This window comes from Neoarius graeffei, chromosome 19 (genome assembly GCF_027579695.1).
Source record: "Neoarius graeffei isolate fNeoGra1 chromosome 19, fNeoGra1.pri, whole genome shotgun sequence".
NCBI classification, from domain to species: Eukaryota; Metazoa; Chordata; class Actinopteri; order Siluriformes; family Ariidae; genus Neoarius; species Neoarius graeffei.
This window is the reverse complement of record NC_083587.1, coordinates 12,359,360-12,382,605: the sequence shown is the minus strand read 5'-3', so window position 1 is coordinate 12,382,605 and position 23,246 is coordinate 12,359,360. Positions and strand designations below refer to the sequence as shown.

Sequence of the window (23,246 nt, the reverse complement as noted above, 5' to 3'; positions counted from 1 at the left end):
GAGTGCTGATAACAACTTGGGTCGTCCTTCTCCTCTTTAGTCCGAATGACATGGCGTCCCTGATTTCCATAAAGAACTTCAAATTTAATTCGTCTGACCACAGAACAGTTTTCCACTTTGCCACAGTCCATTTTAAATGAGCCTTGGCCCAGAGAAGACGTCTGCGCTTCTGGATCATGTTTAGATAGAGTTTTAGCTGGCAACGGCGGATGGCATGGTGAATTGTGTTCACAGATAATGTTCTCTGGAAATATTCCTGAGCCCATTTTGTGATTTCCAATACAGAAGCATGCCTGTATGTGATGCAGTGCCGTCTAAGGGCCTGAAGATCACGGGCACCCAGTATGGTTTTCTGGCGTTGACCCTTACGCACAGAGATTCTTCCAGATTCTCTGAATCTTTTGATGATATTATGCACTGTAGATGATATGTTCAAACTCTTTGCAATTTTACACTGTCGAACTCCTTTCTGATATTGCTCCACTATTTGTCGGCGCAGAATTAGGGGGATTGGTGATCCTCTTCCCATCTTTACTTCTGAGAGCCGCTGCCACTCCAAGATGCTCTTTTTATACCCAGTCATGTTAATGACCTATTGCCAATTGACCTAATGAGTTGCAATTTGGTCCTCTAGCTGTTCCTTTTTTGTACCTTTAACTTTTCCAGCCTCTTATTGCCCCTGTCCCAACTTTTTTGAGATGTGTTGCGGTCATGAAATTTCAAATGAGCCAATATTTGGCATGAAATTTCAAAATGTCTCACTTTCGACATTTGATATGTTGTCTATGTTCTATTGTGAATACAATATCAGTTTTTGAGATTTGTAAATGATTGCATTCCATTTTTATTTACAATTTGTACTTTGTCCCAACTTTTTTGGAATCGGGGTTGTACATCGAGCTGTGAAATGTCTGTAATGTAATGTAATGTAATGCCATGGTAAAATGGGATGTTTGGATTCTGCCCCCCCTTACACATTCACTCACATTTGTTGACAGTACAGTGGCCTTATGTACACTTTACGTACCATGGCGTCTTCAAGTCTCTGTTATGTTCTGACTCTCCCTTTTAGTTATGCCATCATATTTAGTCTTGCCGGAGTCCCCACTCGCACTCAGCACACAATGATCACTGTTTGTAACCATTACATGTCAGTGAGCATACCTAACAATCTGTGTTTCTCTCTCTATCTCTCTCTCTCTATTGTGCTACACATGCCACTCCTGAGACACCAGTGATGCTGATCTGATGCGTTACTTCTGGCTCGAGTTCTCATCACTTCACTCCTGTGGAGGATGACCCCTTATGGACAGCCTAAAGATCCACTTAGAAGATAGCATTGGAGAAAAACAGTTTTGCTCTGATGGCTCAGGACTGCAGTTGTCATGAACAGTTTTGCATTCAAGTCTCGATCAGTAAGCAGTTGATAACTTCAACAAAATAGACTTCATGCCAAAACTACAATGAATTTCCTGGTTACCCAGTTGCCCCTTTTCACTACAGTGGTGCTTGAAAGTTTGTGAACCCTTTAGAATTTTCTATATTTCTGCATAAATATGACCTAAAACATCATCAGATTTTCACACAAGTCCTAAAAGTAGACAAACAGAACCCAGATAAACAAATGAGACAAAAATATTATACTTGGTCATTTATTTATTGAGGAAAATGATCCGATATTACATATCTGGGCGGCACGGTGGTGTAGTGGTTAGCGCTGTCGCCTCACAGCAAGAAGGTCCTGGGTTCGAGCCCCGGGGCCGGCGAGGGCCTTTCTGTGTGGAGTTTGCATGTTCTCCCCGTGTCCGCGTGGGTTTCCTCCGGGTGCTCCGGTTTCTCCCACAGTCCAAAGACATGCAGGTTAGGTTAACTGGTGACTCTAAAATTGACCGTAGGTGTGAATGTGAGTGTGAATGGTTGTCTGTGTCTATGTGTCAGCCCTGTGATGACCTGGCGACTTGTCCAGGGTGTACCCCGCCTTTCGCCCGTAGTCAGCTGGGATAGGCTCCAGCTTGCCTGCGACCCTGTAGAAGGATAAAGCGGCTAGAGATAATGTGATGTGATGTGATTACATATCTGTGAGTGGCAAAAGTATGTGAACCTCTAGGATTAGCAGTTAATTTGAAGGTGAAATTAGAGTCAGGTGTTTTCAATCAATGGGATGACAATCAGGTGTGAGTGGGCACCCTGTTTTATTTAAAGAACAGGGATCTATCAAAGTCTGATCTTCACAACACATGTTTGTGGAAGTGGATCATGGCACGAACAAAGGTGATTTCTGAGGACCTCAGAAAAAGCATTGTTGATGCTCATCAGGCTGGAAAAGGTTACAAAACCATCTTTAAAGAGTTTGGACTCCACCAATCCACAGTCAGACAGATTATGTACAAATGGAGGAAATTCAAGACCACTGTTACCCTCCCCAGGAGTGGTCGACCAACAAAGATCACTCCAAGAGTAAGGCATGTAATAGTCAGCGAAGTCACAAAGGACCCCGGGGTAACTTCTAAGCAACTGAAGGCCTCTCTCACATTGACTAACGTTCATGTTCATGAGTCCACCACCAGGAGAACACTGAACAACAATGGTGTGCATGACAGAGTTGCAAGGAGAAAGCCACTGCTCTCCAAAAAGAACATTGCTGCTCATCTGCAGTTTGCTAAAGAGCACGTGGACAAGCCAGAAGGCTATTGGAAAAATGTTTTGTGGACGGAGGAGACCAAAATAGAATTTTTGGTTTAAATGAGAAGCGTTATGTTTGGAGAAAGGAAAACACTGGATTCCAGCATAGAACCTCATCCCATCTGTGAAACATGGTGGTGGTAGTATCATGGTTTGGGTCTGTTTTTCTGCATCTGGGCCAGGACAGCTTGCCATCATTGATGGAACAATGAATTCTGAATTATACCAGCGAATTCTAAAGGAAAATGTCAGGACATCTGTCCATGAACTGAATCTCAAGAGAAGGTGGGTCATGCAGCAAGACAACGACCCTAAGCACACAAGTCGTTCTACCAAAGAATGGTTAAAGAAGAATAAAGTTAATGTTTTGGAATGGCCAAGTCAAAGTCCTGACCTTAATTCAATGGAAATGTTGTGGAAGGACCTGAAGCGAGCAGTTCATATGAGGAAACCCACCAACATCCCAGAGTTGAAGCTGTTCTGTACGGAGGAACGGGCTAAAATTCCTCCAAGCCGGTGTGCAGGACTGATCAACAGTTACCGCAAACGTTTAGTTGCAGTTATTGCTGCACAAGGGGGTCACACCAGATACTGAAAGCAAAGGTTCACATACTTTTGCCACTTACAGATATGTAATATCGGATCATTTTCCTCAATAAATAAATGAGCAAGTATAATATTTTTGTCTCATTTGTTTAACTGGGTTCTGTTTATCTACTTTTAGGACTTGTGTGAAAATCTGATGATGTTTTAGGTCATATTTATGCAGAAATATAGAAAATTCTAAAGGGTTCACAAACTTTCAAGCACCACTGTATATAGGACACAGTTATAGAAGTGAGGTATTTATAATCACACCGTCTGTTATCACCCAAATGAGGATGGGTTCCCTCAAGATTTCTTCCTTTTGTTGTCTCAGGAGTTGTCACTGTAACCTCAGGTTTGCTCAGTCGGCATAAATTTATATCTGGCATTTATATAGTTCTGTAAAGTTGCTTTGCAACAGTGTCTGTTGTTAATAGCTCTATACAAATAAAATTGAATTAAATGTAAAGCCAGGATGCTGCAGCAACTCAACAATCTGTCAACACTGTAAGTGACACTGTCATGTGATGTTGTGGGGGCGGAGCTTCATGATGCTTCTTGAAGCTTTATGATGTTTCCATATTAGCTTACAGAAAGTCCTCAGAATATTTTAATTCAGCTAAGACCATTCATCATGTTCACTGTTATATTAATGTGTCTGTGGCTTTCACTTGGTGAGTTTTGATTAGATTTTTTTTATTTTATTTCAAAAGTTATGTGTTGACAATGATTAATTAGTCTGTGTGGTGTTAAGAAACAGTAGAATGTGGGTCTGACTTGTGTAGTTCTGGCTTGATTATGTAACGTTTAAAAACATTATGTTCTCTATGACAGGTGACTCCATGGCAGATTCAATAGAGCCACTTTTCACTCGTGAAGTTGTACATGAAGGTGATGATGTCACTCTGTCCTGCAGCTACAGAAAACTCACTGGTACAGTCAACAACCTGTACTGATGCATACAGCATCCAAAATCTACACCTGAGTTCCTTCTTTATATTTTTCCAAGTGGAGCTCTTTGTTCCAACCTTCCTCCAAGAATGTCTGCTAAAGTTGATGAAAAGAATAACCAAGTGGATCTGCTCATCTCCTCTACTGCTGGATCAGACTCTGCACTATACTACTGTGCTCTGCGGCCCACAGTGACAGGAAATCCAACTGCACTGTACAAAAACTTTCACACAGTTTTGTTTATACTGTAGGCAGTTCTGCTGATGATTTTGAGAAATTTTTGGTGGGAATCTCTCTTTCTCTCTGAATATTTATAAAGGGATTATATTGGTGCCACATGTTGTATAATAGTATCATAAAGCAGTAAAACAGTTTTTTTTATACTGAAGACAAATGAACTAATAGGTTGCTTAATTTGCATGCTCTCCAAACCTGATTTAATGAATTATCTCAAGCCACTTTATCCTGTTCTACTGGGTTGCAGGCAAGCTGGAGCCTATCCCAGCTGACTACGCGCAAAAGGCGGGGTACACCCTGGACGAGTCACCAGGTCATCGCAGGGCTGACACATAGACACAGACAACCATTCACACTCACATCTACAGTCAATTTAGAGTCACCAGTTAACCTAACCTGCATGTCTTTGGGGGAAACCTACACAGACAACATGCAAACTCCACACAGAAAGGCCCTCACGAGCCACAGGGCTCGAACCCGGATCTTCTTGCTGTGAGGCGACAGCGCTAAGCGCTACACCACTGTGCCACCCGGCATAGGAAGAGTTTTAAGCCTTAATATATAGATTGAGGCACTGCCTAAAAGCGGAGCTCCCATCTGCTTCTGGGTTGTAGAATTTTCTTATATCATAGCCAGCCTCTTTAGTTTTATTTCTTTACCATTATAGTTACTATACTGTTTCCTTATGTTATACAAAACGTTGAGCGACAACAGCGACAAGTTATTCACTACTACACTGTCCCAACTACTACTCTACTTCACTATTCACTTCACTAGTTGTTGGGTTTCCTGTGGTGGAAGGCACACACAGGACCAAAACCATCAGAAAGCAATTCAATGGGTTTCTTTATGTATCCACACTCTATACCTATGGAGTTACACTATGAAAGAAAGATGTTTTTTTTTCTTCATTTTTTGAATGAGGGCACTATTCCTGGAGGTACTAGAATCACAGGTTGATGCGTGGAGCAGAAGGAGCAAGCCACTATTATAACTCTCTGCTCTAAGAATCTGTTTAATAAAACATGCTCATAAAAAAAAACATATCCAGTAATAAACTGATAAGAACAGATACTACACTAAAGTCAATGGCTTTAAATATACCACTTCCACATATTAAAATCCAGAAAGGTATACACAGCTAGACTCCACCCCCAACAGCTGGATCCTTTTGAAGAGAGACATCATCTTGGGGGCGTGTATGTGCGTGTGTGTAGGGGAGTGTTTCCCTGCAGAAAGTTTGATATTTCAAACATTTGACCACCAAAAATGTCCAGCTCTACCAGAGCAAAGCCTGCAAAAGTAAGCTGAACTCATAAACATTCCTCTCCCTGGAAATCTTTAGTAAAAGGTGAAAGATTTATGCGGCAATGAAGATAAACCTGAGCTACACTTAACACTGGATCAGGTTAGTGACACCGTCTAGAGCAGTGGTGGCTGCTGGTTTTTAAAACAGGGGAAGCCCATTTTACGCATTCATCGTAAAACCTGTAGGCCGGATATCAAAGCATAGAAAGGTGTGCCCCATTAGCATAGTGAACTAGACAACCCTACCCAGTGGCAGAAATTATTTTTGCTTGTACATGCTAGTGCCTCATATCCTTAATCAAAAATATCGAACATCCAAAAATCACTGGCTATTCAACGAAGAGCCTTGAACATCATATCCTGATATGCAACACAGAGTCTTTAACACAACATCCAGCTGTACAACACATCCTTGAACATCTGCAACACAGTCTGGAAATTCATAACCAGGTAGGCTATGCAACACACAGAACCCAGGTATAACCTATAACACAGAGCCCACCATTCTCTTAACATTACTGAACAATATACACACTTCAGATTCATGAAATTATATGATGCACACTATTTATACACAAATTCTGCCCTCCGCTCCTTTTCCAGAAAATGGTCTGTGACCCTGTCATACTAGCTGGTTGTGCTTTCCAGAGACTTCACCAATTTATGTTAGCAGCTAGCACTGCAGATCCCAATAAGGCTCAAGCTAGCCTACAACCAGATTGAACTACAAATGAAATAAACGAGTGAATTCACGAATGATCAAACTGATAGAATGGATGAAAGTTAACGGAGCACAATGAGTAATATTTACATTTATTTACAGAGTAATGTACAGAGACATCAATGAGAAGAAACGTTTATATAAAAAGAAATTCGGACAGCACTTTGGCACATGACTACACTTTCTCGACATCCGCTAGGGACTGACTGATCATGCTTCCGTGTTCCTCTCCGAGGCCAAAGTACAGAGCCCGCCCTCCTCATGTCTTTCAAACACTACCTCCAATAATCCTTCGTCAGCCCGGCTTCTTGCCCCTCCCACTGTCTCGTTTAGTCCCAGAGAAGCCCGGCTTCCCTAAAAGTGACGATTTTGTCGATTTTAACCAATAACAACTAGCCGAAATTGGCTGTTCAGAGCCCTCTCATAGACTGCAACGGATACCCGGCTGCCAGTCCATAGAGCCCATTGAAATAAGAAAGGTTACAGCCAGTGTTGCCAGATTGGGCGGTTTTAAGTGCATTTTGGCGGGTTTTGAACATATTTTGGCTGGAAAACGTCAGCAGTATCTGGCAACTCTGGTTACAGCCTGGCAGCAAAGGTGATTCTCGTAGCGAACTGCAAGTTCGTCAGACATCACTCAAATAAGTTACAGGATAGTTATGAACGTAAATACAATCTTGGGCATATGTTATGCAAGTTATTGTTTTAATGAGAATTCAACATCATAGATGCCGCAGTTTGGGGAGAGAATTTTAGGGGAAGCTCGGCTTCCCTTGTTGTCTCCGAGAAATCGCCTCTGGTCTAGAGTGTTTTCACGTGACATCCTCAAACCAGAAGTCGACCATATTGGAGGCATCGGACACAGCAAAGCAATCTTTGTGAATTTTTCATAAACAAACCAAATAATGGTGAATTACTGCACAGTTTTGGGTTGCCACAATCGCTCAGATCATGAGAAACATCTGCACGTCTACCAATTACCTAAAATAATCTAAACTCAGGGGGAGGAAACCAGAAAATTGTCAGAGGAGCGTTGTTGTCTCTGGCTTGCCAAACTAAACCAGGATCTGACCGGCAAAAATCCGCACAACATAAGAGTGTGTTCAGTTCACTTTGTATCAGGTATGAGTTTTTTTAAGTTTTGATTAAGGTCTTAAAATTAAGCACAAAATTATATTTCTACTGTCTAGCCATGATGGTGCTTCTGTATGTTCTCTTGAGAGGAAGCTAAAGTTAAAAATCACAATCAGCCATCTGCTGTCAGCTGAGGTAGGCCCACAGGGGATGTGCACACATGATCTACAGTATATCACTGTACACAGTACACACCTTTGCTTTCACCTGACATTTGTCACCAAATTTCCGTGCTTTTCGTTCCCTGACCCAACCACAGCACATCTGGTTATAGGCTTCTCGTCCCTTGAAACACTTCAGATCCTCAGCAATGTGTGGACTTCGCGAAAAAATTATGTACTTGATGATGTTTGGGTATATTACAGCGGGCAGCAATGCATTGTCTTCACTCAGTTCCTCTCCCGTTTCGTATGGTTCCAGGCTGTCAATTAACTGCAGTTTCTCTCAGTAGCAGGCTCTTACACTGGGCTCCAGACTTTCTAGCAGCTTCTGCGGAATATAAATCTACAGACTGATTTTTAAAATAATTGCTAGAACTGCTTTATTCTAAAATGATTATTTTATTAAATTATTATTGTTGTTGAAATAAATTGTTAATTTTAATAACCATTTTATTTTTATTTATTGATTATTTAAAAGCAAAAAAATAATATGCTAATCTATACATTTATCAGATATTATTAGACTATAATATTTATACTTTATTATATATCTTAAAAACCTATTAAGCTTAAAGCTTTAATAGACATATGTACATATTTACATAAAGAATACATAAAATATACTATACTTTACCATTACCATGTATAAATTTGATGACTATTAATTTATAAATATTGATCATACTAAAGAATGACATAATAACATCCTACTGTTAAACACCTGGATTTTTAACACTATAATATATAAACCTGCAGACTGATTTGTAAAAATAAATGCCACAACTGCTTTATTCTAAAATTATTATTATTAATTTATTTATACAATATTTAAATACATTCTTGTTTTTTCATAAATTATTATTACCTTTTAATTAATTAATTAATTAATTAATTAATTAATTAATTAAAAGTGTAGTGTCGAGGGTTACAGCTCACTTAATAATTGGGATGCACCTCCTGATGAAGCCTCCTCAGAATCTTAATGAGGGTCCAAATTCTGCCTTTTACGAGGAGGGGCTTCACTGCAGTCAGCCTCATCCCACCTCCTCCTTATCCCTGGACAATCATCACCTGGTAGCCTACAGGTTTCAAAATATCGGCGTTTGGGGTCCTCAAAGGGGGCAGGTGACATGAGGGGGTCGGGGCCCATGAAGGAGGTAGGTGACATGAGACGAATGAGGCCCATAAAGGAGGCAGGTGACATGAGGCGGATGGGGCCCATAAAGGAGGCGGGTGACATGAGGGGAATGGGGCCAATAAAGGGGGTGGGTGACATGAGGGGGATGGGGCCAATAAAGGGGGCAGGTGACATGAGGGGGATGGGGCCCACAAAGGAGGCGGGTGACATGAGGGGAATGGGGCCAATAAAGGGGGCAGGTGACATGAGGGGGATGGGGCCAATAAAGGAGGTGGGTGACATGAGGGGAATGGGGCCAATAAAGGGGGCGGGTGACATGAGGGGGATGGGGCCAATAAAGGGGGTGGGTGACATGAGGGGGTCAGGGCCCATAAAGGGGAGGGGTCATGTGAAAGAGTCGGGATCCATAAAGGGGGCAGGTGATATGGGGGTGTCGGGTCATGTGAGGGGGTCAGGTCACATAAAGGAGATGGGTGACATGAGGGGATTGGTTCCCGCAAAGGAGTTGGGGTCCGTTTCCCCAAAGGGGAAAGGTTCCATAAGGGGGACAGAGACCTAAAAGGGGACTGGTTGCATAAGGGGGATGGGGTGTTCATCGGGGTCCATAAAGGGGAGGGGGTCATCAAAGGGGACGGGGTCCTCAAAATCACCCCACACTCGTCACCATCCTCTTTCTCCCGCTGATCAGGCCTGTGGTCTTCTTCATGGTCGTCATGCTCTTCTGTGCTGTTGTCGAGCATGATGACAGGAAACGTCCTTCCTGTGTCTAAAGAGATGGAGAAAAAAAAGTGAGACACATCTGCACGTCTCATCTAATGAATCAGAAACCTTTCTTTTTAGAACAGAGTCTGTTTTGTACAGCAGGAAATCCTCACTCGAATCATCCTTTACACCAAACACATTTACACAAGTGATGCTCCTGCAAACTCAGACACACAAACAATTCAGGAATTTTATCTTTTTTTTTCCTTCCTCCTGTGAGAAATACATCAAGATGTGCAAAGACAATTCTGTACAGAGAATCTGTAATAAACATCCCCTTCAGTTTTCACCACCGGCCTGTGTGTTTTTAAACCCGATTCAATACCACCATCCCCTCAATAAAAGCATTTAAACACTCAGCTATCACATTGTGGACATTTCTAAAAATATGTTTGACTAAATGCTTTAATCCTTTCGCTTGTTGTCCCACTGCTTATCATCTCATTTCTGCTCACTGACACACAGTTTTCTTTCCTATTAGTTCTACAGCACTTTTCTGAACCGCACCAATCAACAACTCAATACAGTCATAAACTCCGACACATTTCATCTTATTGAAAACATTTTATCTGTTTTAACTCGGTTATTATTTCCCAGAGGGTCTATTCACTGTTTCACAGCCCAATAAAAACACAAATAAAACCCTGAACACTGAAAAACAATAATTTAGTCACATTAGCTATGCTAACTGTGCTAATTAGCTGGCTAGCTAACCTTAGCTTCGCTAATATTCCTCCTCAGAGTAACTATTTCACTTTTAATCAACTTCAAGTAAACTATCGGAGTTTTCCAACAAACAAACTAACATTAAGTTACAGAAATAATTATCTCTTAAAACTTTAGCTGAATGGTTCATTTCTGCCCACATTAACATTTCTGAAAACATCAACACTTTTTTTCCTTTTCTGCTCGTTTGCTGTTTGTACTTTAACACATTTAATGACATTTTGAGCGCATCTGTCTGTTTTTAACACTCATCAGATTATCTGAAGTGTTTGTATCCATTGTAGCTTTAATATTCACACAGTAATGTGCTAATGCTAACAGCTAATTAGCTTAGCAATCGGATCCGACTTTTCTGGCTAGCCGCTTACTTTAGGCTCATTATCATAGATATAAACCGATTCGCCCAGCAATAAGGATCTCGCCGCTTCCACAAATAAGCGTTTTGTGGGGATTTCCAAACATTTAAACACAAACACCTTTCAATTTCCGCGAGGTGGGTGGGGAGATCATAAATATTCATGAGGAAAGTGCCGCCTGATTGGCCGGTGAAGTCTTTCTGTTCCACCGCATTGCTTTCTGGGGAAGTGGTTTTGTTTGGTTCCGAACCCATCAGTCCGAGTCCAGTAATTATTCTACCATCAGGAAAAGCAGCACAGAATTTACTGCGATTGGTTTCAAATGCATTTTGTTGTGGTTTGTGGATTATTATCCGTGAATAAAGTTGGACTTTTCTTCAAAAGGAGTGAAATAAAAGATTTGTACAAAACACAGTTTATGGCCCAAACCAGCATTATGTAATAATTCATTTACTGTGTTTTGATACAATCCTATAATTAGCCTCTGATCAGGAAAAGGAGCACAAAATTTACTGCGATTGGTTTCAAATGATTATAATTTCATTATCAGTCAGACTTCAGATGAGCATTTTAGACGGATTTATTTTTGAATATGTAGTTTTCACATTTTCATAACAGGCTTATTAAATAAATATACAGCAATAATGTTCCAACAAATATTTTAATGAGTCTGAGTTTTGACTTTGACAGGGTTACTAACACACCAAAGATCATTGCATCAGACAAAATAAATAAACACATTTAAATGTGGGCGAGGTGGCCGAGAGGTTAAGGTGATGGACTACTAATCCATTGTGCTCTGCATGAGTGGGTTTGAGTCCCACCCTTGTTACATGCCTGTTCTTATGGGCGGCGTAGTGGTTAGCATGGTTGCCTCACAGCAAGAAGGTTCCGGGTTGAACCCAGCTGCTGGCGAGGGCCTTTCTGTGTGGAGTTTGCATGTTCTCCCTGTGTCTGCGTGGGTTTCCTCCAGGTGCTCTGGTTTCCCCCACAGTCCAAAGACAGGCAGTTAGGTTGACGTGGGGTGGCCTTGGGCTGAGGTGCCCTTGAGCAAGGTGCTGCTCACTGGGTGTGTGTGTGTGTGTGTGTGTGTGTGTTCACTGCTTCAGATGGGTTAAATGCAGAGGATGAATTTCACTGTGCTTGAAGTGTGCATATGACAAATAAAGGTTTAAATAAATAAATATTAACATAGAGTATCTCATCATCTCTAGCCGCTTTATCCTGTTCTACAGGGTCGCAGACAAGCTGGAGCCTATCCCAGCTGACTACGGGCGAAAGGCGGGATACACCCTGGACAAGTCGCCAGGTCATCACAGGGCTGACACATGGTCACAGACAACCATTCACACTCCCATTCACACCTACAGTCAATTTAGAGTCAGCAGTTAACCTAACCTGCATGTCATGTCTTTGGACTGTGGGGGAAACCGGAGGAAACCCACGTGGACACGGGGAGAACATGCAAACTCCACACAGAAAGGCCCTTGCCGGCCACGGGGCTCGAACCCGGACCTTCTTGCTGTGAAGCGACAGCGCTAACCACTACACCACCGTGCCGCCCCAACATAGAGTATATAAAATTCAATTTTAACAAACAAACAAAGATTTAGGAAAAATGTAAACACCTGGAACTGAATTCATGACACCTTTTCTCATTATCTGTGCAAAGATCTGTACTATTAATTCAGATTTATTCCCTTTGCAGACTTTTTAATTCAAATCAATGTCTTTAAGTGTCAGATAGAAGCACATCCTGGCTGATCGCTTCATCAGGGGGAAATGGGGGAACTGTCCTTAAACTGCTCACACACACAAAATACATTATGATTTAATGCTGGGCGGCACGGTGGTGTAGTGGTTAGCGCTGTCGCCTCACAGCAAGAAGGTCCTGGGTTCGAGCCCCGGGGCCGGCGAGGGCCTTTCTGTGTGGAGTTTGCATGTTCTCCCCGTGTCCGCGTGGGTTTCCTCCGGGTGCTCCGGTTTTCCCCACAGTCCAAAGACATGCAGGTTAGGTTAACTGGTGACTCTAAATTGACCGTAGGTGGGAATGTGAGTGTGAATGGTTGTCTGTGTCTATGTGTCAGCCCTGTGATGACCTGGCGACTTGTCCAGGGTGTACCCCGCCTTTCGCCCGTAGTCAGCTGGGATAGGCTCCAGCTTGCCTGCGACCCTGTAGAAGGATAAAGCGGCTAGAGATAATGTGATGTGTGTGTGATGTGATTTAATGCTGTGACAAAATACAGACAGACAATAATCAGCAATTATTGGTCGATAGTGACGGCCGTCTGAAGCCGAGGCTCCGAAGCGCGTGCCGAGTATAAGGGGGCGTGGCAGATGAAGCCCCGCCTCGAGGCGTGGCTCGTTCGGAAGAAAACCACGTGAGGGACCACGTGAGGCTGGGGAGAGAATTTCTAAGAAAAGGAATCGCCTCAATCCAAACACAGTGAAAAAAAAATTGTTCCTCAACAAAACTCAAGGTTCCCCTAAAAGTTACTCTGTGCACTGCACGGCTGCAGTAGCACTCACAGTCCCATCACACAAGCACTGAACACAAAGCTTACTCCCTTTATGTTTATGTACACCTTTTTATTGTGCAGACAAAATTATACTGACCATAAATCCATAGAAAGAGACAAAGTGTGTGTGTGTGTGTGTGTGTGTAAGAGAGAGACAGAGGGTCAACACCAAATAACATACGGGCAACTAAGTAAAACAAACAAGCAAAAAAAAAAAAAAATCTGATGACATAAGTTATTTTAAAATGGAGCATTGTGCAAATTACTGTACATGCAAATAATAATGTAAAGTGGCAGAACATTGACGTGAGGTAGAAATTAAACATGCTGTACATTTCTCTTAGCAGTAGGTCGCTAGTGAAGTCTGCTGAATGAGAGTCTGAGTAATGAACCTTTTAGTGAATCACAACCGAGGCTTTGTTTATCATGGGTCATGTGGTTTTCTGCTCAACGATACAAAGCCTCAAAGCGGAGCTTCATCTGCCCCCTTATTCTTGATACGCGCTTCGAAGTCTCATTTGGCCATCACGATCTTTAAACAGTGATATCAGTTAAAACTATGGTCAGGTTAAGGTAGGACAACAAATGCAAGTGTATGTTGATCTTTGTGGAGTTTATTAAATCTATAGTTCAGTAACTGGCAAGGCAAGTCTAAAATACCCCATTATGAGTCTTGAAAGTATTTGTGTGTGTGTGTTTTGAATATATTATGAAGCCATTGACAACAACAAAAATCTACGAAATCATTGTACTTAGCAACCAAAAAGTGTGATCCTGAGTGTGAACATAGATCTGGAGCAGGAGACAGAGCCAAGACACCTCATCTCATCTCATCATCTCTAGCCGCTTTATCCTGTTCTACAGGGTCGCAGGCAAGCTGGAGCCTATCCCAGCTTACTACGGGCGAAAGGCGGAATACACCCTGGACAAGTCGGCACGTCATCACAGGGCTGACACATAGACACAGACAACCATTCACATTCACACTCACACCTACGGTCAATTTAGAGTCATCAGTTAACCTAACCTGCATGTCTTTGGACTGTGGGGAAAACCGGAGCACCTGGAGGAAACCCACGCGGACACGGGGAGAACATGCAAACTCCACACAGAAAGGCCCTTGCCGGTGTTCTGAAATTTCTTCCTACCTATAATTTCTTCCTACCCGTAGCGGAAATTTATAGCTGTATCTGAAATTTCTTCCTACCTATAATTTCTTCCTACCTGTAGCGGAAATTTATAGCTGTATCTGATATTTTGTCCTACCTTGTGAAAATATCCTACCAGCACATATATCTTCTTCCCTCTGTGTTCAGGGTGGTAGCAAATTATTATAGACATCAAACCCCTATAAATATCTGCTTCCCTCCATCTTTTAGGTGGTAGCACATTATTATAGATATCAAATCCCCATAAATATCTGCTTCCTCTGTGTTCAGGGTGGTAGCAAATTATTATAGACATATAACCCCTATAAATATCTGCTTCCCTCCATCTTTTAGGTGGTAGCACATTATTATAGATATCAAATCCCCATAAATATCTGCTTCCTCTGTGTTCAGGGTGGTAGCAAATTATTATAGACATATAACCCCTATAAATATCTGCTTCCCTCCATCTTTTAGGTGGTAGCACATTATTATAGATATCAAATCCCCATAAATATCTGCTTCCTCTGTGTTCAGGGTGGTAGCAAATTATTACAGTGAGTACAGTGAATATGGTCCAACAACTACTTCAACTTTGCCGCGGTCTTTAGCCGCCCAGAGTTCCTTCACTAAAACAAATACAAAGAAAAAGTGTGGCAAAATATATTTATTAACTTTATGAAAACGTGAATAAATCTTGCAACTTCTGCAGCTGATTTGGACTTGAGTGGAAAAGCTTCCACCCACTTGGAAAAAAAATCAGTAGCTGTCAAAATGTATTGACAGTTTTGGGAAGTGGTCCAGTAAGGTCGATCCCAATCAAATCCCACACGCCAGAGACCTAAAAAAAAGTAATATAAAGATAACCATAACACTAAACTGTTCACCTCCCATAAGGACATAGGGAGAATGTGATTTCACACTATTGTTACCTACTGTATAGTTTTGCACGAGTATTAATATGTATTTACCTTAATCACTAATTCAACGCTTAACATTTCTGCAATAACGAAAAGTCAAAGTTAACTCACCGAGTGAAAGCCACAGACACATGAATATAACAGTGAACATGATGAATGGTCTCAGCTGAGTGAAAGTATTCTTTCTGTACTATGATATGTTCACATCATAAAGGTTCATGAAGCTCCAGCCTACAGCACCACATGACAGTGTCACCATTGTTACTGACAGATTGTTGATTCTTACTGAATCATCCTGGCTTTACATTCAGCCTCACATGGGGAACCTGTCTTCAACTCCGACTGTCAGCAGAATTCATGGAAATATGAAAAATCAATCATTCTGGTTTGTAAAAATATAATCAAATAAATCTTTAAATTTCATGTTGCATTTGTTTTTAAAAGTGGTTTTGCTGCATTAGGGACTTTGGTCTTATCAGAAATTGCTGTGAATAAGTCATGATAAATAATTTAGTATAAAAGCTATTATTACTATTATTATAATGCGATTGATTTATTGACTTTGTAATAATGAAGCCTGTTATTTCACTGAGGTGAGGAACAAACCAGCTGCTGCTCTTGGTAATATTATGAAAGATGCCACCAAGCCATTAGTTTATCATCAAAGGCTCGAATTTAGCTTTTCCCTGCTATTAAAAAACACAATCAAGTTACTGTAATTACATTACTGCACTGACGGTTAATGGAAAAATAGTTAAAGATTATTAAACTCACCCGGCACTGATGCTGCATGAAAAACTCACGAGTCTCTTGACCAGACCCGGCGGCAGAAGTGGTCTAGTAGCTGGGCATTGCACTGGCTGGGGGTGGGCACGCATCGGCGAACCCAATTTTACTAGGGCGGTCCGGGGGCATGCTCCCCCGGAAGAAATTTTTGAAAAAAAACAAAAAACACTCTAAAATGGTGTATTTTGAGCTCTTCAGACACCCTGTTCCGCTGCTATATATTGTCCGTCACTGAGCGCATTTGCAGGGAATATTCCGTTTCATACGGAATATTGGCAGTATTCCGTTTGCGCACGAGTCATGTTGTAAACTCGTTCCGAATACCCAACACTGAATGCACAAACGGATGATTGTGATCAATGCTGACAGCAAATTAAGACTGATATTTACAATTAAGAGTGCGCAACAGAAGATTACATCACACTCATACCCCCGTGCCACACTCATCCTCCCTGCACAAAGCCTAACTGCAGTCACTGAATCCCTTCTAAGTGAAACCATGCGCATTAAAAGTTTTATGTCTCAAATCTAGTTTTGTGAAGCATGACAACATTAATCTTTAATACAGATGTGTTTTGTAGGTTAACTGAAACATCAAAACCAGTTTCTTACCTCCAGTGCTTACAGTGGTGCTTGAAAGTTTGTGAACCCTTTAGAATTTTCTATATTTCTGCATAAATACGACCTAAAACATCATCAGATTTTCACACAAGTCCTAAAAGTAGATAAAGAGAACCCAGTTAAACAAATGAGACAAAAATATTATACTTGCTCATTTATTTATTGAGGAAAATGATCCAATATTACATATCTGTGAGTGGCAAAAGTATGTGAACCTTTGCTTTCAGTATCTGGTGTGACCCCCTTGTGCAGCAATAACTGCAACTAAACGTTTGCGGTAACTGTTGATCAGTCCTGCACACTGGCTTGGAGGAATTTTAGCCCGTTCCTCTGTACAGAACAGCTTCAACTCTGGGATGTTGGTGGGTTTCCTCACATGAACTGCTCGCTTCAGGTCCTTCCACAGCATTTCCATTGGATTAAGGTCAGGACTTTGACTTGGCCATTCCAAACCATTAACTTTATTCTTCTTTAACCATTCTTTGGTAGAATGACTTGTGTGCTTAGGGTCGTCGTCTTGCTGCATGACCCACCTTCTCTTCAGATTCAGTTCATGGACAGATGTCCTGATATTTCCCTTTAGAATTTGCTGGTATAATTCAGAATTCATTGTTCCATCAATGATGGCAAGCTGTCCTGGCCCAGATGCAGAAAAACAGACCCAAACCATGATACTACCACCACCATGTTTCACAGATGGGATAAGGTTCTTATGCTGGAATGCAGTGTTTTCCTTTCTCCAAACATAACGCTTCTCATTTAAACCAAAAAGCTCTATTTTGGTCTCATCTATCCACAAAACATTTTTCCAATAGCCTTCTGGCTTGTCCACATGATCTTTAGCAAACTGCAGATGAGCAGCAATGTTCTTTTTGGAGAGCAGTGGCTTTCTCCTTGCAACCCTGCTATGCACACCATTGTTGTTCAGTGTTTTCCTGATGGTGGACTCATGAACATTAACATTAGCCAATGTGAGAGAGGCCTTCAGTTGCTTAGAAGTTACCCTGGGGTCCTTTGTGACCTCGCTGACTATTACACACCTTGCTCTTGAAGTGATCTTTGTTGGTCGACCACTCCTGGGGAAGGTAACAATGGTCTTGAATTTCCTCCATTTGTACACAATCTGTCTGACTGTGGATTGGTGGAGTCCAAACTCTTTAGAGATGGTTTTGTAACCTTTTCCAGCCTGATGAGCATAAACAACGCTTTTTCTGAGGTCCTCAGAAATCTCCTTTGTTTGTGCCATGCTACATTTCCACAAACGTGTTGTGAAGATCAGACTTTGATAGATCCCTGTTCTTTAAATAAAACAGGGTGCCCACTCACACCTGATTGTCATCCCATTGATTGAAAACACCTGACTCTAATTTCACCTTCAAATTAACTGCTAATCCTAGAGGTTCACATACTTTTGCCACTCACAGATATGTAATATTGGATCATTTTCCTCAATAAATAAATTACCAAGTATAAATTTTTGTCTCATTTGTTTAACTCTTTATCTACTTTTAGGACTTGTGTGAAAATCTGATGATGTTTTAGGTCATATTTATGCAGAAATATAGAAAATTCTAAAGGGTTCACAAACTTTCAAGCACCACTGCAAATCAAATGCCAAGTGCATGACAGCGCAGGGCTGACGAGATGGGCGCAGGCCGAAAGGTTAAGAAAACAGTGTGTCATGTATAACTATTTTGTAGCCCATACTTCTATAATTACTTACTATACTATACTATACTTACTTACTATACTTACTATAATCAACAACTCAAGTATAACTATTATGTAGTGATTAAAAATTCAAGCTCACCCTCAGTAAAGCAGTAGGCGACAATGTGCAGCTGCGTGGAATCTTCGCAAGACAGCGTCACTCCACTCCTCCCTGAACTTTTTTGTTAAGTTCTTCTCAAATGCCAATTTGATCAAATTGGCCTTGCGTGTGTGCAGCATGCTTTGTCTGTAGTCGGTGAAAACGTTCTTCAGAGTGGAAAAGGAGTTCTCGCAGAAAGCAGTGCTTGCGCCAAAAGTCAGAGCGTGTTTCCATTTCCGTTTAACCAAACCATTTCCGTTTAACCCGGATCATTACGAAATAACCAATCAGATGATTACAAATAGTTTTAACACATTTTAAATTAAGGACTTTTTCTTTAATATTATGCCATTTAAAAAAAAGAAAAGAAAAGCGTTTAATTGTAGTAGCCTGCGATTTATTTATTTATTTATTTATTTTAAATAGTGTGTTAAGCTGTTGGCCCTAGCCTATGACAGGGCGGGCGGGCCCACACTAGGGCAGGCCCACGTGCCTAAATGGGCGGGCCCAGCCCCCAAAGGCCCACCCATCGCACCGGGCCCGCTCTTGACAATCCGGTTTTCCAGTTGCACTCAGTACAGACAGTGTTGTATTGCTCCGCTTATTTAAACAGGCCATTGTTAGGGAAATAGTCTTCTTCTGCCGGTGGAAGAAGTCCCTCTTGTTTACTGCAAAATGTGTATATTTTGGATAGAATTCGAAATATGACTTATCTGCAATGTATTCCCATTCTTCAATGTTGCCTTAAAGACACTGCAAACAGTTGTTTTTTTCTGTAGCTCCCATCCCCCATTCCCGCCTTATTTTTCCTCTCCTTTTTTCCAACTGATGACTTACAAACCCAAGTTCAATCAAATCTGACAAATTCCCAAATAGTCAACACAATGAATAAGTTTTAATTTCCCGCCTTTTTTTCCTCTCCTTTTTTTTTCGACTGATGACTTACAAACCCAAGTTCAATCAACACATACAAATCTGCGAAATTTTCAAATAGTCAACACAATGGATAGCAATAAATTTTACTTTCTAAAACTCATAAAGTTGAGTTCAAAATCCAAAAATTGTCAGAGCTCTTTGTGTTAAAGAGAGGTAGTAAGTGGACATAACTAAATGAGGCTGCAATTTTTTACAGTGTACGGTTATTCTGCAGTGCCAAATACATTACTGTTTCTGAAATGTGATCAGGAAATTTTACTGGGGCACAGCAGATATATATTGGGGCATGTAACCCAGTAAAATGGGTCTGGCGATGCCGATGGACAACTCATAAATTCAAGCAACAGGTTAAACACAAGCTTGACCCTTACTGTGCGGTGAGCTCTTTGGGATGGCGCTTCTGACTTTTGTTTCCAGATCGTAGGAACTGCTCCGCGTACCAGACATCACTCAAATCCTTCTATGTGAATCTGCCTCACAAATGTATCTTTTGCAGAATGCATGGAGCAGACACCAAACTGTCCTGTCGGCTTGAAGTTACCTCTCTTTGTTGGTACAAATCAAACCCATTCATGCCGCAAGTGTCCTGCTGACTTTGGGCTACAATGGATCAAAATCCTGCTTTTTTTCATTGGCTACACTTGAACAGCCTTGAAGGACACACCCCTTAGGAGGCATGCTTTGGTTTTAGTTTTGTTGTGGAATTTAAAAAAAAGTGTAAAATGTGCTGCACTTTGCAAAGCAGACGAAGCCAGAAATGCCACGAACTTTCAAGCATTTCACATATGACGTCACTTCTTTGAATGAACAGTAACTTACCAGGAACGCGTTCGTGTAATGGCGGACTCAAAGAGCCAAACTTTACCAGCTAAACAGAACATGTCCCCGGTCTCATATTAAACCAGCTAAACAGAACATGTCCCCAGTCTCATATTAAAATGCAATTTAGACAGTAAACTATTTAACATGTCGAGTATTATAAGGTATAATTTCCAGAGGTAATGTAATTTTCGTAAGACGAGCACTTTAACGGAAACAAAGGGTTTGGGACATGACAGCTTGCTTGACCAAAAGGACCCTGTAGTTGAGACAATATGTGTATATTACAATCTGCAAACAAAAGCTCTACAGAGATTTGAACTCAGGTCACTGGAGTCAAAATCTACAGTGCTAACCATGACACCATAGGTCAGATTGCTTTCACCACCAAATTACTGGCATATACTGACATATACTTGGTTAAAGGCTAAAATGAAACCCACCACAGTCCCAAAACCCGAGATTGAACCAGGGACCTTTAGATCTTCAGTCTAACGCGCGCCGTACTGAGCTATTTCAGCAAGAGCAGGTCACCAGCTGAGCAGTCACGTCACCAGCTGAGCAGTCACGTCACCGATATAAACATTAGTAGTTGCTAAATCCAATCGGTAAGGTCACATGGTGTTCCTTTTCAACCAAAATCTAATGAAATATAAAGTGATTAAAATAATATCTGGAAGCATTACATATGTAATGTGCTAATTGATTAATGAAACTCTTTTACGTTGTTGGCAATTTGTTTTATTCCAAGCGTGTTTTTAATTAAATGAAAAAGTTCACATGAAAGAATGAGCAAATAATAAGCTAACTAATGAGGTAAATGTGTTCTCTGTGCTCGTTCATTTCACTGTTACCCCCCAAGATCACCTCAGAAGACCACAAACTCGGACCATCAGTTGAAGACATGGAGTTCCTGCGAATCATGGATGAGGAGTTCCATCAAGATGATGCCAACAATTGGGTTGGTCCCTTACCTTTCCGTTCACCAAGACGACAGCTACCTAACAACAGACAGCTCGCCTATGACCGGCTCATGTCTCTACGACGGTCATTAGACAAGAAACCATGCATGAAGGCACATTTTTTGGAGTTCATGGAGAACATGCTTTAGCGACAACATGCAGAGATTGCACCGTCACTCCAGGGAAACAAGGAGTGTTGGTACCTGCCCCTGTTTGGAGTTTACCATCCGAAGAAGCCGGACAAGATCCACATTGTCTTCGATTCCAGTGCAGCCTACGATGGAGTGTCACTCAATGATGTCCTCATTACAGGCCCTGACCTCAATAACTTAATAGGCATGCTCATGAGGTTTAGGAAAGAACAAATCGCTGTCACAGCTGACATTGAGCACATCTTCCATTGTTTTGTGGTGAAGGAGAACCACAGAGATTTTCTTCGCTTTCTGTGGTACAAAAACAATGACATGGCATGTGAAGTCACAGAGTACCGGATGAGAGTCCACACCTTTGTCACCAGCCCCTCACCCGCCGTCGCCATATACGGCTTACGGAGGGCTGCTGAAGAAGGAGAAGCAGAGTTTGGTACCACAGTATGCAGATTTGTTGAACGCGAGTTTTACGTTGATGATGGGTTAAAGTCATTCAGCACTGAAGAAGAAGCTATCAGTGTTCTAAAGCAAACTCAACAAATGCTTGCAGCCTCGAACATCAGGTTACACAAGATCACTTCCAATCGTCCTGCAGTCTTGGAAGACTTTCTGCCTGATGACCGTGCACAAAACGTTGAAGACTTGGACCTCTTTGCAGATGACCTGCCTATTCAGTGCAGTCTTGGATTATCCTGGAACATAGCCATGGATACCTTTACTTTCCGAATCACTTGCGATGAAAGGCCATTTACAAGAAGGGGAGTGCTTTCGACTGTGAACAGTCTCTACCACCCACTAGGGTTCCTCGCCCCAGTTACCATTCAGGGCAGACTGCTCTTGAGAGAGCTCACCAGCCTGGCAGGGGATTGGGACTCCTCTCTCCCAGACCACTTGGAAGCAGAGTGGATAAATGGAGAGACTCATTGCAAGCCCTACAAGAACTTCAGATTCCACGTGTCTATTCACCCGTTTCTACAGCAGAGGCCCAGCGAAGGGAGGTTTGTGTGTTTGCTGATGCATCAGTGAAAGCTGTGGCTGCAGTGGCATACATGAGAGTGTTATCTCAAGAGGGGCATGTAGAAATTGGCTTTGTGTATGGGAAAGCAAAGTTGGCACCTCAGCCTGATTTGACCATCCCGAGGCTAGAGCTCTGTGCAGCGGTGCTTGCTGTGGAGATGGCAGAAATGGTAACCATGGAGATGGATGTGATGTTTGATAACATAGTATACTACACTGACAGCAAGGTAGTGTTAGGATACATCTACCAAACAAGAAGGTTCTATGTCTACGTGCACAACAGGATACAACGTATACGGCAGTCTTCATGCTCTAGACAGTGGACATATGTACCATCGGAGTTAAATCCAGCTGACTACAGATCTCGTTCTGTGCCAGCAGCTCTTCTCAGTAGCACAACGTGGCTAAAAGGACCAGCCTTTCTTAAGAACCCATCTTTGAACCTCTCCGAGCCTCAAGAGGCCTATGACCTCGTCGATCCTGCAGCAGACTCTGAGTTACGTTCCCAAGTGACGGCAAACCTTATGTACATCCTTGCACATACTGTGCAGCCCAAGCGTTTTGAATGCTTCTCCAAGCTAAGCACTCTGATCAGAGCAATAGCACATTTGATCCACATTGCTCGCACCTTTTCTCACTCTGCTCCCACCAACAGTTGCAGAGGTTGGCACATCTGTCAGCCCACGGTGGAAGAGATGGCGGAGGCTAAAGTGTGCATACTAAAGAGTGTTCAGGGAGAGTGTTAGCAAGAAGAGATCAAATGTATACGCGAGGGCTCAAACATATCCTCTTCAAGCA

General features: G+C 41.8%; 1 protein-coding gene and 3 non-coding genes across 4 annotated transcripts; 1 reads left to right on the top strand and 3 right to left on the bottom strand.

Annotated features, from left to right (window-relative positions):
• Positions 1–5,373: 5,373 nt before the first annotated feature.
• Positions 5,374–5,557, bottom strand: LOC132868118 (U2 spliceosomal RNA). Its single transcript, XR_009650807.1, has one exon. It is a non-coding gene; the product is annotated as a U2 spliceosomal RNA (small nuclear RNA).
• A 173-nt stretch (positions 5,558–5,730) lies between these two features.
• LOC132868119 (U5 spliceosomal RNA) lies at positions 5,731–5,844 on the bottom strand. Its single transcript, XR_009650808.1, has one exon. It is a non-coding gene; the product is annotated as a U5 spliceosomal RNA (small nuclear RNA).
• A 2,780-nt stretch (positions 5,845–8,624) lies between these two features.
• Positions 8,625–18,798, bottom strand: LOC132867822 (uncharacterized). The gene is made up of 2 exons (XM_060900801.1): positions 18,566–18,798; positions 8,625–9,683 (listed from the first exon to the last, which is right to left on the bottom strand). Exon 2 carries the CDS (start codon positions 9,655–9,657, stop codon positions 8,830–8,832), a length of 828 nt encoding a protein of 275 aa, XP_060756784.1. The 5' UTR covers positions 9,658–9,683; positions 18,566–18,798; the 3' UTR covers positions 8,625–8,829.
• On the top strand, positions 11,512–11,593 carry trnas-acu (transfer RNA serine (anticodon ACU)). Its single transcript has one exon. It is a non-coding gene; the product is annotated as a tRNA-Ser (tRNA).
• Positions 18,799–23,246: the final 4,448 nt, after the last annotated feature.